Below are 15,996 nucleotides of genomic sequence, written 5' to 3' on the forward strand. Positions count from 1 at the left end.
CTCAAAAAAAAAAAAAAAAAAAAAAGATAAAAGCAGGCAAAGGACTTATATAGACATTTCTCCAAAGAAGATATACAGATGAGCTGGGTGTGGTGACTCATGCCTGTAATCCCAGCACTCTGGGAGGCTGAGGCAGGTGAATCACCTGAGATTAGGAGTTCAAGACCGGCCTGGCCAACATGGCAAAACCCCATCTCTACTAAAAATACAAACCAAAAAAGAAAAAAATTCAGCTGGGCATGGTGGTGCATGCCTGTAATCCTAGCTACTTGGGAGGCTAAGGCAGGAGAATTGCTTGAACCCAGGAGACAGAGATTGCAGTGAGCCGAGATCTTGCCATTGCACTCCAGTCTGAGTGACAGAGTGAGACTCTATCTCAAAAATAAATACATAAATGAATAAACAAACAAATGATAAATAATTATCACTTTTCTGCATTTTCCCAATTTCTTTACTGATTATTCTTGGGATTTGGAAAAAACATAAGGCCGGGCAAGGTGGCCCACACCTGTAATCCCAGCACTCTAGGAAGCCAAGGCAGGAGGATTAAAGGGCTTGAGCCCAGGAGTTCGAGACCAGCCTGGGCAACGTGGAGAAGCCTCATCTCTACAAAGAATACAAAAAAATTAGCTGGGTATGGTGGCGCATGCCTGTGGTCCCAACTACTCAAGAGGCTGAAGTGGGTGGATCACTTGAGCTCAGGGAAGTCGAGGCTGCCGTGAGCCATGATTGCACGACCACATTCCAGCCTGGGCCACAGGGAAAAGACTCATTCTTGCTGGGAAGGAATTCTCACATGTACACACTAGTAGAAGCCACAAGAGGCACCAGGAAGACTAGAAGAATGTGGGGCATGAAAGCTAAGTTAGAAGAGAGTTCAAGGGCCGGGCGCGGTGGCTCAAGCCTGTAATCCCAGCACTTTGGGAGGCCGAGACGGGCGGATCACGAGGTCAGGAGATCGAGACCATCCTGGCTAATACGGTGAAACTCTGTCTCTACTTAAAAATACAAAAAACTAGCCGGGCGACGAGGCGGGCGCCTGTAGTCCCAGCTACTGGGGAGGCTGAGGCAGGAGAATGGCGTAAACCCGGGAGGCGGAGCTTGTAGTGAGCTGAGATCCGGCCACTGCACTCCAGCCTGGGTGGCAGAGCAAGACTCCGTCTCAAAAAAAAAAAAAAAAAAAAAGAAGAGAGTTTAAGTAGGAAAACTCAGGTATATAAGATAAAAACTGAAGCACTGATTTGTTAAGTAGATCATCAGTTATCTTAAAGGACAGTCTTAGAATAAAACATTGCATAGCAGCTGACTTTACAGTCACCCAGATATGTGATCCTGGACAAGTTATTTATTTATTTATTTTTTAATTTTTTGAGACGGAGTTTTGCTCTTGTTGCCCAGGCTGGAGTGCAGTGGCACAATCTCAGCTCATTGCAACCTCTGCCTCCTGGGTTCAAGCGATTCTCCTGCCTCAGCCTCCCAAGTAGTTGAGATTACAGGCATGTGCCACCATGCCCAGCTAATTTTTTGCATTTAGTAGAGACGGGATTTCACCATGTTGGTCAGACCGGTCTCGAACTCCTGACCTCAGATGATCCACCCACCTCGGCCTCCCAAAGTGCTGGGATTATAGGCATGCACCCCTGTGCCCGGTGGACAAGCTATTTAATGTCACTGTGCCTCTGTTTCCTCATCTGGTCAAGGAAAACAATACCTACTGTCAGATCTGGAATTTGAGGCTGCCCTACTTATAGGTTAATAAATGGGTCTGGGCCGGGCGCGGTGGCTCAAGCCTGTAATCCCAGCACTTTGGGAGGCCGAGACGGGCGGATCACGAGGTCAGGAGATCGAGACCATCCTGGCTAACACGGTGAAACCCCGTCTCTACTAAAAATACAAAAAACTAGCTGGGCGAGGTGGCGGGCGCCTGTAGTCCCAGCTGCTCGGGAGGCTGAGGCAGGAGAATGGCGTGAACCCGGGAGGCGGAGCTTGCAGTGAGCTGAGATCTGGCCACTGCACTCCAGTCCGGGCGACAGAGCGAGACACCGCCTCAAAAACAAAACAAAACAAAACAAAACAAAAAAAAATGGGTCTGTTCATGGATGCTGTCAGAAAACAGAGACGAAAGACCTTACTGTTCAGGGCACAACAGGCAGCATGAGCATGCCTGCATTGGTTCCTTTCTGCCCCTTGCAGGGGCAATGTGAGATGTACCCAGCTAGATGCTAGACACATAGTGAGTTGCATCATAGGGGAGGAACAAGAAGCTCCTGCTGTTTTTTTCCTTTTAAAAGATGGGGTTGGGCTGGGAGCGGTGGCTCACACCTGTAATCCCAGCACTTTGGGAGGCCAAGGTGGGCAGATCACCTGAGGTCAGGAGTTCGAGACCAGCATGACCAAAATGGTGAAACCCCATCTCTACAAAAATACAAAAATTAGCTGGGCATGGTGGCAGTGCCTATAATCCCAGCTACTTGGCAGGCTGAGGCAGAAAAGTCGCTTGAAAACCCAGGAGGTGGAGGTTGCAGTGAGCCAAGATCGTGCCACTGCACTCCAGCCTGGGCGACAAGTGATACTCCTTCAATCAATCAATCAGTCAAACAATCAATCAATCAATCAATAAGATGGGTTCTTGCTATGTTGGCCAGGGTAATCTCAAACTCCTGGCCTCAAGCAATCCTCCTGCCTTGGCCTCCCAAAATTCTGGGATTACAGGTGTGAGCCACCATGCCCAGCTATCTGCTGTTTTATAGTAAGCAGTAAGGAAGCTGCTCTTTGCCCTGGAAGCAGACATTACCTCTCCCTCAAGGTTGGCTTGCTGCAAACACTGTCCTGAGAAATGTTCTGGGTAATGAGTGGCAAGGGCTTTGCTTATTTATTTTTATTGATTGGTTATACTTGCATTTATGGTTTATTAAAGCAAAAGGATACAGATTAAAATCATCAAAGGGATAATAAGGCACATGGGACAAAATCCAGATGCACCCAGGCACAAACTTTCAGGCATCTACTCCCAGTGAGGCATCACAGGGATGTCCTTTTTCCTTCCTGCAATGATTTCTGACAACAAATGCTGATTGTTCCCAAACAGAGAAGTTCATGCAAACTTTAGGGTGCAGGTTTTATTTTGTTTGTTTTTTTAGATAGAGTCTTACTTTTGTTGCCCAGGCTGGAGTGCAATGGCGCGATCTCAGCTTACTGCAACCTCCACCTCCCAGGTTCAAGCGATTCTCCTGCCTCAGCCTCCCAAGTAGCTGGAATTACAGGTGTGTGCCACCACCTGGCTAATTTTGTATTTTTAGTAGAGATGGGGTTTCACTGTGTTGGCCAGGCTGGTCTCAAACTCCTGACCTCAGGTGATCCACCCACCTCGGCCTCCCAAAGTGCTGGGATTATAGGTGTGAGCCACTGCGTTGGCCATGTGCAGGGTTTTTATTGGGGGTCAGTCACATAGGCTTGGAATGTACACACTACTGATCTCTACTACTCAGACCCCAGAGCAAAAAACAAGGTTCACTATAAATCACACTTAGGATAAACTTATTTGTTCAGACTGTTACGGCATGATGGCATGGCCCAAGACCTCTGGCATACAAAAACACTAATCAAATAAAATATTCCACGAGCTCAAAAGTTATTTCCCAGGAGCAGACCAAATGCCCATTCTGAAGATGAACTTTCTTTGGAATGTGCAGGGTTCAAACAACCCACACCTCCTGAGTTAACCCATTCCTGCACACACCTGATCCCATGAGTCCCCTGTACCTGGTAAACTACATTTTGAATCTCCTAGAATTAAAATTAGTTTAGGTCCAATGTCCACAAATCTCTGGACACTCTAGTTACTTCCCCTTCTCTGATGCCCACAGTAGCAGTAGTCTACATTCACTGAACCCATTTGTTTATTCTTTGGCCCACTGCAGTATTAATAGACACATGACTGAGCTTTCATGATATGCCATGTACTGAGTTAAGCACTATGTATACATTCCAATCTAATGTGCTTGCTAAATGGCCGCAGGTACACTTGGAAAATGCTAGAAGGTCTACGGCATGTTTTTGTCAGTGTAGAACAGTCCTTCATCAAGGGGACCCAGCCTCCCCTTCATTCAGGAGACTTTAGGTTTGTGAATAGGATCAAGTCTGAGAATTTGTTGAAGGCAGGGACTTGCGATTTTTGCCAACTCAGCAAGATATGAAGGCAGGACTTGCCAAGATGGATTGGAAGTAAATATGACTGGGCACGCTGGTCACTTTGGAGTCACAGCAGGGAGACCCATGGAGGAGTATCTGCTAATACCCACTTTATAGAGTTCTTGTAAATGTTAAATTGAAATGTATATAAAGTGCTTAACACAGTACGTGGCACATCATAAAAACTCAGTCAAGTGGCTGTTAATATTGCACTAGGCCAAAGAATAGACAGAAATGGATTCAGGCCAGGTGCAGTGGCTCACACCTGTAATCCCGGCAGTTTGGGAAGCCGAGGTGGGCAGATCCCTTGAGGTCAGGAGTTTGAGACCAGCCTGGCCAACATGGTGAAACCCCATCTCTACTACAAATACAAAAATTAGCTGGGTGTGGTGGCGGACACCTATAGTCTCAGCTACTCAGAAGGCTGAGGCACAGAATCGCTTGAACCTGGGAGGAGGAGGCTGCAGTGAGCTGAGATCGCGCCACCGCACTCCAGCCTGGGTGACAGAGTGAGGCTCCGTCTCAAAAAAAGAAAGAAAAGAAAGAAGTGGATTCAGTGAATGTAGGCTACTGCTTCAAGGCATTTAGCTGAAAATAATAGGGATAGAGAGAAAAGTTATTTTATATTGTTTTAAAGGCAGATCTTAGCATGCTTATAGCCTGGAGGAGTGTCTTTGGGACAAGAAAGGGAATCTGAAACCATAAAACTAGGAGAGGAGAAAGTAGGAATAATAGAGCAAAGTCCCTGAGGGGCAGAAGGGGATGAAACCCAGGCCCAGCTGTGTTGCTAAACATTATACATGCAGGACTTGCCGAGATGGATCGGAAGTAAATATGAGTGAGCATGCTGGTCAATCTGGAGCTACGGCAGGCAGTGGAATGTTAAAGAAGCTCCTATTTGACCCCTTGTATTTTCCAAGTGAAAGAGGAGGTATTTACTGGTTAAGAATATATGGAATGGGCAGGGAGCGGTGGCTCATGCCTGTAATCCCAGCACTTTGGGAGGCCGAGGCAGGTGGATCACGAAGTCAGGAGATCGAGACCATCCTGACTAACACGGTGAAACCCTATCTCTACTAAAAATACAAAAAATTAGCCGGGCGAGGTGGTGATACACACCTGTAGTCCCAGCCACCAGGGAGGCTGAGGCAGGAGAATCGCTTGAACACAGGAGGCGGAAGTTGTAGTGAGCCGAGATTGTGCCACTGCATTCAAGCCTGGGTGACAGAGCGAGACTCCATCTCAAAAAAAAAAAAAAAGAATATATGGAATGCTACTCTGGGCACACTGCCTATAGGTGGTCCTGCTCTGGGCTACCACAGTATTTATATGTTTGTTTATATTTATATATTTGTATATAAACTATTAGTTTATATCTAACTTTAATTCTATATATATATGGAAGACATAACATTGTCTTGTTATTATTGTTGTTTTTTAAGTCTTGCTATGTTGCCCGGGCCGGTCTCAAACTCCCAGGTCAAACAGTCCTCCCGCTTTGGCCTCCCAAAGTGCTGGGATTACAGGCATGAACCACCGCGCCCAGTCCGGAAGACTTAATATTGAATGTTCTACTGAGGTTGAAGGTCAGGAAAGGTATCGTGGCCCCTGTCAGCAGCAATGCAGTGTTTTTTTTCACAGCTCATATCTAGGCATGGAGGCAGATGGGAGATTAATCCAGACTGAGGCTATGTATTTCTTCATTCTTTTGATTGTGAACAACAGAAACTCAAACCACCTTAAGCAGAAAGGGGAAGTTATTGGAAGGATGCTAGGATCTCTCACTGAATAAAGAGCCAGGATCCCAACTTGGGGGGATTGAAGTGCTTCAGGGAACCTAGGAAGTTGTCTCCCATCTCTGCTTTCCGCAGACCACATAATGAAAGTTAGCCACCAGTGGCTCCGAAAAAAGTTTGTTTTTTTGTTTTTGAGATGGAGCTTGCTCTGTCACCCAGGCTGGACTGCAGTGGCGTGATCTCGGCTCACTGCAGGCTCCACCTCCCAGGTTCACGCTATTCTCCTGCCTCAGCCTCCTGAGTAGCTGGGACTACAGGTACCCGCTACCACGCCCGGCTAATATTTTGTATTTTTAGTAGAGACAGGGTTTCACCGTGTTAGCCAGGATGGTCTCGATCTACTGACCTGGTGATCTGCCCACCTCAGCCTCCCAAAGTGCTGGGATTACAGGCATGAGCCACTCCGCCTGGCCCCAAGTTTTATGAATTACCATCCAGTCCCAAAGAAAGTTATACAATTCCTAGCTGAGGAAATCCTTGCGTTCTGGTGGCAAAGGGTAGGGGAAAGAGCTGGCTCTACCAGGGTACTGGGCAGACCTGGTAACAGGGCTCTGCTGGGCAGGGCAGGTCTCCTGGTCTGAAAGTCTGGCTCTCCCATCAGAACAGCAAAAATTGCTACTGAATCAAGGAACTAGATTGACATTTTGTAAAAAGTAATTCCACAAGGAACAGAATTCATTCATCAGACATTTTAATGAGACCCAATCTGATATGACCCCTTCTTAGGGGCAGCTCACCATCCAAGGAGAACTAAACAGTTACAATGTTACAATGCAACTTGCTAAAGATTGAACAGAGGTAATTACATAAAGCTGTGTTCCCCAGCTGCTCCCCTGCTTGGGCCCAGATCAGGAGAGCTGTAGTAAGGCGCCACAGGGGTCAAGGATGACCCACTCCAGCTGTTGGAATATGAGTCACACCTGGAAATTCTAATTTGGTGCAGCTGCCCAAGGCAAAATGGTAGGCCTTGTTCACATTTAACTCGGTAAAACTTTATGAAGCACCTACCCGGCGGGTGCCATGGAGGTGGGTCAGATTGAGACACGCTGCTGCCACCTCTCTGGAGGGAGGCTGGCATGGATACGACTTGATGACTATAGACTCTTTCTCTCTGGGTTCAATTCCCTTTCTAGCCTCCTTGAATGGCCTCACCTCATTTTGTGAAAAAATGCTGACTGAGGCCTCATGGAAGTTCTGTGCCGATTCTTATGTGCCTGTGATTGATCTGCGCATTGTGTGTATGTGATTCATCTGTGCCTGATGAGAATCCGGGTTGAATGCGGCCCAATTATCCAGGCTGTTCCAGGCACTGGCTGCCTGAAGCCAGTCCAGGGCTGCCAGGTAGAGCACAAGCCAGTCCCATTTGCACTTCCTGCTGCTAAACCACAGGTCCCTGCTTTTCCTTAAGACCAGCCTTCTCTTCTAATTTGACTTCTCTTCTAATTGACCAGAGCTGACTGTGCTTATGTCTCATACCCAGCTTGAACCAATTTTCCAAACACAAGATGAAGACTTAGCTTTTTTTTTTTTTAAGTTTAGGGCATTTAGGTATCTGCATCCCAATAAACCCCTGGTACCATGCAGCTCCCCCAAATTCAGAGCAACCAAAGCTGCTGAAACAAGTCCAGCCCCAGAAGGTGTAGTGGCACTGTGGGTGCTACCTTATTTTCACATGACCCTTCAAAAAGGACACTGAAAACCCAGAGCCTGTTTGCCGAGATCATGTGTGGAAATTGAAACCCTGTCTTTAAGGAATGACCAAATTCATGCTACTTAACCTGAAAATTTGGGGGCAGACTGGTTGTGATTAAGTTATCTGAAGGGCTGCCAAGTAGAAGTATTAAACATGTCGTAGGCAAGGTTTACAGATGAGAATGTGGTACTTAACTTTCTATAGATCCCACAATGAAATGACCTGCCTTGTGAGGTAGTGAGCTCCCTGTCAAGGGAGATTTTCAAGCAAGGGGTAGAGACCACTTGGCAGGAGTGTTGTAAAAAGTGGGCTAAACCAGACTTTTCCAACCTAGTATGGAGGAAGAGGCAGAGTAGGGGAATGTCCTGCACCTATAAATGAGCTTCTCCTGATTGCATGCAAGATGACAGGTAATCCCTGTGTGCACGGACTAGAAAAGCAGACAGCCCCTAAAATAGATGGGTAGAACTTTTAGCCCTGATATCCAGACAAACTCTTTTAGGATAGGGTAGCTTGGAAAACCTTAACCAAATGATGTCACCTCTCCTAATGGGACTGTTCCAGACACACATAGGGAGGCAGTCAGTGCAGTGCAAGATACTAAAGTTCAGCTCTGTGCAGCAGGAGACCTGGGTTTAGTTCTGACTCTGCCCTGTATGACCTGGGGCTCCTCCTTCCCTTTTCTGGGTCCTTCTATAAAATGAAATGAACGTAGGCAGTCCTTCCCCTTCTAATGGGCATTGCCCCTCTGACTGGAGCCCCCGAGAGCAGATCTAGGGCTACAGTTTGGGGCCTTGGGGCTACACTTGTGGACAGCCAGAGACCACCTCTGGCGGAAGCACCGGCCACACTCGAGGCAGGGGAAAGGCTTCTCCCCCGTGTGTAGCAGCTGGTGCTGGGCCAGGTGGCTCCACTGGGCAAAGCGCTTGGAGCAAAGGTCGCAGGCATAGGGCCGCTCGCCCGAGTGCACGCGCCGGTGGCTGGCCAGCAGTGAGGGGTAGGCAAAGCGCCGGCCACAGTCGTCGCAGGCGTGCAGTTTCTCCTCAGTGTGCGTGCTGCGATGTATGGCCAGGGAGCCGCTCCGCCGGAAGGCACGCCCACAGTCTGGGCAGGGGTAGGGCTTCTCTCCTGTGTGCAAGAGCTGGTGCTGGAGCAGCGTGCTGCGCTGGGAGAAGCGGGCCTCACAGTGCTCGCAGGCATAGGGACGCTCCCCAGAGTGCACACGCCGGTGACTGACCAGACGAGAAGAGGAGGAGAAGCGCCGCTCGCAGTCCGGGCACGGGTAGGGCTTCTCGCCCGTGTGGATGCGCTGGTGGATAACGAGGGCGGTGCGCTGGCGGAAGCGGCGGTTGCACTCGAGGCAGGTGTAGGGCTTCTCTCCCGTGTGTGTACGCTGGTGAATGGCTAGCAGGGAGGGGTAGGCGAAGCGACGTCCGCAGCTAGGGCACTGGTGGGGTTTTTCGCCTGTGTGTGTGGTCCGGTGATTGGCCAAGGACCGGCTCCTCCGGAAACAGCGACCACAGTCAGGGCAGTGGTAGGGCTTCTCGCCTGTATGGATAACCTGGTGCTGTGAGAGGTTCTTGCGCTGGGAGAAACGTTTGCCACACTGGTCACAAACATAGGGGCACTCGCCGGAGTGTGCCCGCCGGTGACTGACCAGCAGGGATGGATAGGAAAAGCGGCGCCCACAGTCTGGGCAAGGGTAAGGCTTTTTTAGATTCTGGGCGCACTTGTGGCTCTCCAGGGCCTGATGATCAGGGAAGGTACAGCCGCAGTCAGGGCAGATGGGGCCCCCGGACGTCTGCCTGGGAATCAGTCGGGGTTTACTGGGCCTCCGGCCTCGCTTCCCCTTTCGGGGTGCCTCCTTAGGCGGGAATACTTCCTTCTCCCCATTCTTCTTTCTGGTTCTGCTTTCTATAGGAATACAGAAGAATTAATTTAACAAATACTGGGATCCTGCTGTTGTAAATTACATTATAGGTTACAAGACCAATAGACTCACCCCCTGGCCTCAATTCCTAGTGCCACAGACAGCTAAGTGTGACATACTATCATGCAAATATGGTGTGCATTACAGGAGCTTCCAACCCAGCTTGGAGAAGTCTAGGAAGATTTCTTGGAGATTAAGCTAACTTTAAAAATTGAGGCCGGGTGTGGTGGATCACGCTTGTAATCCAAGCACTTTGGGAGGCGGAGGTGGGCAGATGACAAGGTCAGGAGTTTGAGAGCAGCCTGACCAACCTGGTAAAACCCCGTCTCTACTAAAAATACAAAAATTAGCCAGGCGTGGTGGCATGCACCTGTAATGCCAGCTACCCAGGAGTCTGAGGCAGGAGAATCGCTTGAACCCAGGGAGATAGAGGTTGCAGTGAGCCGAGATCATGCCACTGCACTCCAGCCTAGGTGAGACAGCGAGACTCTGACTCAACAAAAAAAAAAAAAAGAAAGAAAAGGGAATGATTTTTAAGAGGTAAGCTTACATCATTCAAAAGTCAACATATCAACCAGGCATGGTAGCTCATGCCTGTAATCCCAGCACTTTGGGAGCCCAAGGCCAAGAGGGTTGCTTGAACCCAGGAGTTCAAGATCAGCCTGGGCAACATCGTGAAACCCCATCTCTACAAAAAATACAAATATTAGCCTGGCATGGTGGCATGCGCGCCTGCCTGTAGCCCCAGCTACTTGGAAGGCTGAGGTAGAGGATTACTTGAGCCCAGGAGTTCAAGGCTACTGTGAACCATGATGGCACCAATGTACTACAGCCTGGGCAACAGAGCAAGACCCTATCTCAAAAAACAAAAAAGTCAAAATATTAATAAAAGAATACAGAGAAGTCTTGCTGCCACCTTTTTCCCATCTACCTTGTAGAAACCATGTTAGTTTCCCTGGCTAACACAGTGAAACCCCCTCTCTACTAAAAATACAAAAAACTAGCCGGGCGAGGTGGTGGGCGCCTGTAGTCCCAGCTACTCGGGAGGCTGAGGCAGGAGAATGGCGTGAACCCGGGAGGCGGAGCTTGCAGTGAGCTGAGATCCGGCCACTGCACTCCAGCCTGGGCGACAGAGCGAGACTCCGCCTCAAAAAAAAAAAAAAAAAAGAAACCATGTTAGTTTCTTCCCATTTTTTTGATGCAATACAAATGTCACCTTCCCCATCTTTCTTTCATAAGAGATTGCATACACATGCTTTACTGCATATGTTCTCTTCCTCCACCTTTCTTTTTATTTTTATTTTTTGAGACAGAGTCACGTTCTGTCACCAGGCTGGAGTGCAATGGCATGATCTCAGCTCACTGAAACCTCCGCCTCCCAGGTTCAAGCGATTCTCCCTGCCTCAGCCTCCCAAGTAGCTGAGATTACAGGCACACACCACTATGCCCGGCTAATTTTTTGTATTTTTAGTAGAGACGGGGTTTCACCATGTTGGCCAGGTTGGTCTCAAATTCCTGACCTCAGGTTATTGGCCCGCCTCCATCTTCCAAAGTGCTGGGATTACAGGCATGAGCCACCATGCCCAGCTCACCTTTCTTATATAAAATACAACATATACACACCTTATACACACTTTACTGTGCCTTCATTTTTTCACTTAATATATTCTAAAGATCATTTTATGTCAGCACATCTTTTTTCTATTTTACAGTTGCACAGAATTCCATTGTGGATGAGCCATGGTTTGACTTAGCTGATTCTTTAAAAAATGTGGCTGGGCGCGGTGGCTTATGCTTGTAATCCTAGCATTTTGGGAGGCCGAGGCAGGCGGATCACCTGAGCTCAGGAGTTCAAGACCAGCCTGGCCAACATGGTGAAACCCCGTATCTACAAAAATACAAAAATTAGCTGGGCACGATAGCGGGTGCCTGTAATCCCAGCTACTCGGGAGGCTGAGGTGGAAGAATTGCTTGATCCCGGGAGGCAGAGGTTGCAGTGAGCTGAGATCATGCCTTTGCACTCCAGCCTGCACGACAGAGCGAGACTCCATCTCAAAAAATAAAAAAGAATTAAAATTATGAAGGATTAGAAATGTAAGTCCCGGCCAAGCGCGGCGGCTCATGCCTATAATCCCAGCACTTTGGGAGGCCAAGGTGGACAGATTGCAAGGTCAGGAATTTGAGACCAGCCTGGCCAACATGGTGAAACCCTATCTCTACTAAAAATACAAAAATTATCCCGGCATGGTGGCGGGCGCCTGTAATCCCAGCTACTCGGGAGACTGAGGCAAGATAATTGCTTCAAACTAGAAGGCAAAGGTTGCAGTGAGCCAAGATCACGCCACTGCACTCCAGCCTGGGTAGAAGAACGAAACTCCATCTCAAAAAAAAAAAAAAAAAAAAAAAGAAACATAAGTCCCAAGGCTCAGTGTACAGTGCACACAGGTCCTAAGATCTTCTTAGACACAAACTGTAATAAAGCAAGACAGGCCGGGCGCAGTGGCTTACACCTGCAATCTCAGCACTTGGAAGGCCAAGGTAGGCGGATCACCTGAGGTCAGGAGTTTGAGACCAGCCTGACCAACATGGAGAAACCCCGTCTCTAGTAAAAATTAGCCAGGCGTGGTGGTGGGCACCTATAGTCCCAGCTACTTGGGAGGCTGAGACAGGAGTATTGCTTGAATCCAGGAGGCAGAGGTTGCAGTGAGCTGAGATTGTGCCACTTTACTCCCCCCTGGGCGACAGAGCAAGACTCCGTCTCACAAAAATGAAGAGTGTAAGGCAAGACATGGAAACCTGTGAGGTATGAGCTAGCAGTGACTGGGTCAAAAGGCCCTCTAAGCCAATGGTTCTCAAATTTCACTGTGATCAGAATCATTTGGAGGATTTACTGAAACAGACTGCCAGGCCCTAGTGCCCGTTTTGGATTCAGCAGGTCTGGGGTAGGGTCCCAGAATTTGCATTTCTAACAAGTTCCCAAGGAATGCTGCTTCTAGTCTGAGACCATGCTTTAAGAACCATTGCTGATAGCATTGTTACGGACCTTGGACTGTATTTTACCCAGTGGTTTTCTTTTCTTTTTCTTTTTTTTTGAGATAGAGTCTTGCTCTGTCACCCAGGCTGGAGTGCAGTGGTGCGATCTCGGCTCACTGTAACCTCTGCCTATAGGTTCAAGTGATTCTCCTGCCTCAGCCTCCCAAGAAGCTGGGACTACAGGCGCCCGCCACCACGCCCAGCTAATTACCCAGTGGTTTTCTTTTCTTTTTTTTTTCCCGAGATGGAGTCTCGCTTTGTCACCCAGGCTGGAGTGCAGTGGCGTGATCTCGGCTCACTGCAACTTCTGCCTTCCAGGATCAAGCAATTCTCCCTGCCTCAGCCTCCTGAGTAGCTGGGATTACAGGCGCCCACCACCACGCCCAGCTAATTTTTTTTTTTTTTTTTTTTTTTTTTTGAGACGGAGTCTGGCTCTGTCGCCCAGGCTGAAGTGCAGTGGCCAGATCTCAGCTCACTGCAAGCTCTGCCTCCTGGGTTTACGCCATTCTCCCGCCTCAGCCTTCCTAGTAGCTGGGACTACAGGCGCCCGCCACCTCGCCCGGCTAGATTTTTGTGTATTTTTAGTAGAGACGGGGTTTCACCGTGTTAGCCAGGATGGTCTTGATCTCCTGACCTCGTGATCCGCCCGTCTCGGCCTCCCAAAGTGCTGGGATTACAGGCTTGAGCCACCGCGCCTGGCCACGCCCGGCTAATTTTTGTATATTTTAGTAGAGACGGGGTTTCACGATGTTGGCCAGGCTGGTCTTGAACTCTGGACCTCAAGTTATCCACCCGCCTTGGCCTCCCAAAGTGCTGGGATTACAGGCATGAGCCACCGTGCCCCGCCGGTTTTCAAACCTAGATGCACATCTGAATCAGATGAGGCTAATTAAAAAACTGCAAGTTCCTAAACATTCACACAAGTGAATGAATAGCTCTGGGATGGGGTCCTGGAACCTGCATTTTTACCAAGTTCCCCAAATGACTCAGATATAACCAATGGCCATTTGACAACCTTGGCAAAAATTAACTGAAAAGTTTTAAGCAAGGTAATATCATGGTCAGATCTGAATCTTAGACAGCTATCCCTCGTCTTGGAGAATCTGGCTCTGAAATTCCAGCCCAGACAGCTGCATCTTCTACTATGGGTAGATCTGGGACCCTTCTACCTGAATGGGGTTAAGCAGAGCCTTGTTGGATTCTGGGGAGACTGCAGTATGTCCTTCGCTGATAAGGGTCATCCTGCTGTAAGAGCAGAAAGAGGACCCTGCATCCCAGGCAGCTGGTTCCCCATGAGCTCCCTTCAACCAAAACCCAGAAAACTCTGAGAAGTTTAGGATCTCTTTGGTCCAATTCAAAGGTGGCTAGAGGCAGAGATCCTGGAAAGGAGGCAGAGGGTAGCACCGTTAAAAGCTCACTGATTCTGGCTGGCTGCAATGGCTCACGCCAGTAACCCCAGCATTTTGGGAGGCCAAGGCAGGAGGATCGCTTGAGGCCAGAAGTTCAAGACCAAACTGGGCAACATAGCAAGACAATGTCTCTACAAAAAAAAAAAAAAAAAAGACGAAGAAGCCCACTGATTCATTCATACAATGGAAAACTGCAGCTTGCAGGCTGACATGGGAATCTCTGTGTGGTGGACGGGCCCCACACCACCAGACACAAGACGCTGAGGTTAGGAAGATGAATACACTAAATACGCGGCACCCACCCCTAGCCAAACCACAACTCTGGACGGAGCCGTTAGAGGTAGAACGTTATAGGAGGGCTGCAGGCTCTGCGTGGTTATTTAGCACTCACTTCTCTGGACTGTCAGCCCTCTCGGGTACTCCTGCGGATCTAGAGCAGCCGGTTCCCAGTCATCAGTGTTTCGTTCCAACCAGGAGATGAGGGCTGGTTTGGGACCTGCGCACCCTGGGGAAGGAGAACAAATCAGAAGGCCAGCTTCTAGATCACGCCGAGTAATGTCTCCCCGACGGCACCTCCCGCTAAGCCCCTGCCCACCTACCCTGACAACCTGGTCGCCTGCCAGGACCGTGGCCTCCCTGCCTCCCCCCGCCCCGGCTCCTGCATCCCTTCGCGCCCCGCGGCAGCGGATGGGGCCGGCCTCACCGAGCGCGCCCAGGTGGCCGTAGGTCTCCCGCATCACGTCCCGGTACAGGGCTCTCTGCGCTGGCCGCAGGCAGCCCCACTCCTCCGGGGAGAAGTACACGGCCACGTCCACGAACTTCAGAGCCCTCGGCCTCCTGCCCCTTTTCCGACTGGGTCTGGCTTCTCCTGGTCCCTGCGCCCGGAGCGGAGCCGAAGGCGGCGCCATGGGACCCGAGGAGCCGGCGCCACGGCCTTCCCCGTCCAGGCCTCGGCCCTCGGGCGCTGGCGGCCCCTGGGATCGAGGAGTCCCCGCCGGACCAGGGCTGAGCGTGGCCAGGGAGGCCCAGAGGGAATCGGAATCGGCCGCCCGCAGGGCTAACGGAAACCTTTTGCTGTTATTCAGGAAACTCCTGCCCGAACTTGGGTGAAAGGCACCGGAAGATGCCTTCGGGGAAAATGGCGGCGCTGCTACCGCACCGCCTTTGCCTGGAACACAGGCAGCTTCCAGCTATCGATTTTATTGACCGGAGCGCCATGCCGGCTTCCTAACCTCTTTGCCCTCAAGTGTAATGGCGCTGCGATTGGGCTTCACGCTCTCTTTTTTTCCCCTCCCCATTACGCGCGTTCATTGGACGACAGCCGAAGATCGAGCGTTCTGATTGGGTGCTGGTAAAGGCGGTCCGTTTGAACGAAGCCAAGAGCTGCATAAGGGCAGGAAGCTGGACCGCTAAGGTCAGGCGACTACAAGGAGTTGTGAAGCGACTTGCACCGACCTGAGGGCAGCAAGAGGCCCCGGGGCTGCTTTCCGCTGTTCGACTCTGGCAGGCTCAGCCAATCACTGAAAGAGGGAATGATTTGAGCGTTGGAACCACTCTGGCCGAGCTAGAGTTGAGATTATCCTGAGTTCCTTTTAGTGGCGTTCTCAGAGCATCCTTGACTTTGGAGAGCGATTATCTTCTTTGTTTGCCCTTTAGAGGAGGGAATTATTGTTATCATTTCCTGGGGGCAGGCGCCTTGCCCAGCATATTATATATTTCATCTTTATTCTTTTTTATTTTTATTTATTTATTTATTTTTGAGACAGAGTCGTGCTCTGTCGCCCAGGCTGGAATGCAGCGGCAAAATCTCGGCTCACTGCAACTTCCGCCTCCCACGTTCAAGAGATTCTTCTACCTCAGCCTCCCGAGTAACTGAGATTACAGGTGCGTTCCACCACGCCCGACTAATATTCGTATTTTTTAGTAGAGGCGGGGTTTCACCAT

At 49.7% G+C, this 15,996-nt stretch overlaps 1 protein-coding gene across 1 annotated transcript; it reads right to left on the reverse strand.

The window, feature by feature from the left end:
• Positions 1–6,661: 6,661 nt before the first annotated feature.
• On the reverse strand, positions 6,662–15,347 carry ZNF689 (zinc finger protein 689). The gene is made up of 3 exons (XM_033218129.1): positions 14,756–15,347; positions 14,444–14,557; positions 6,662–9,594 (listed from the first exon to the last, which is right to left on the reverse strand). Exons 1-3 carry the CDS (start codon positions 14,958–14,960, stop codon positions 8,411–8,413), a joined length of 1,503 nt encoding a protein of 500 aa, XP_033074020.1. The 5' UTR covers positions 14,961–15,347; the 3' UTR covers positions 6,662–8,410.
• Positions 15,348–15,996: the final 649 nt, after the last annotated feature.

The sequence above is a fragment of the Trachypithecus francoisi genome, unplaced genomic scaffold, assembly GCF_009764315.1.
Source record: "Trachypithecus francoisi isolate TF-2019V2 unplaced genomic scaffold, Tfra_2.0 Lachesis_group10, whole genome shotgun sequence".
Taxonomy (NCBI): domain Eukaryota; kingdom Metazoa; phylum Chordata; class Mammalia; order Primates; family Cercopithecidae; genus Trachypithecus; species Trachypithecus francoisi.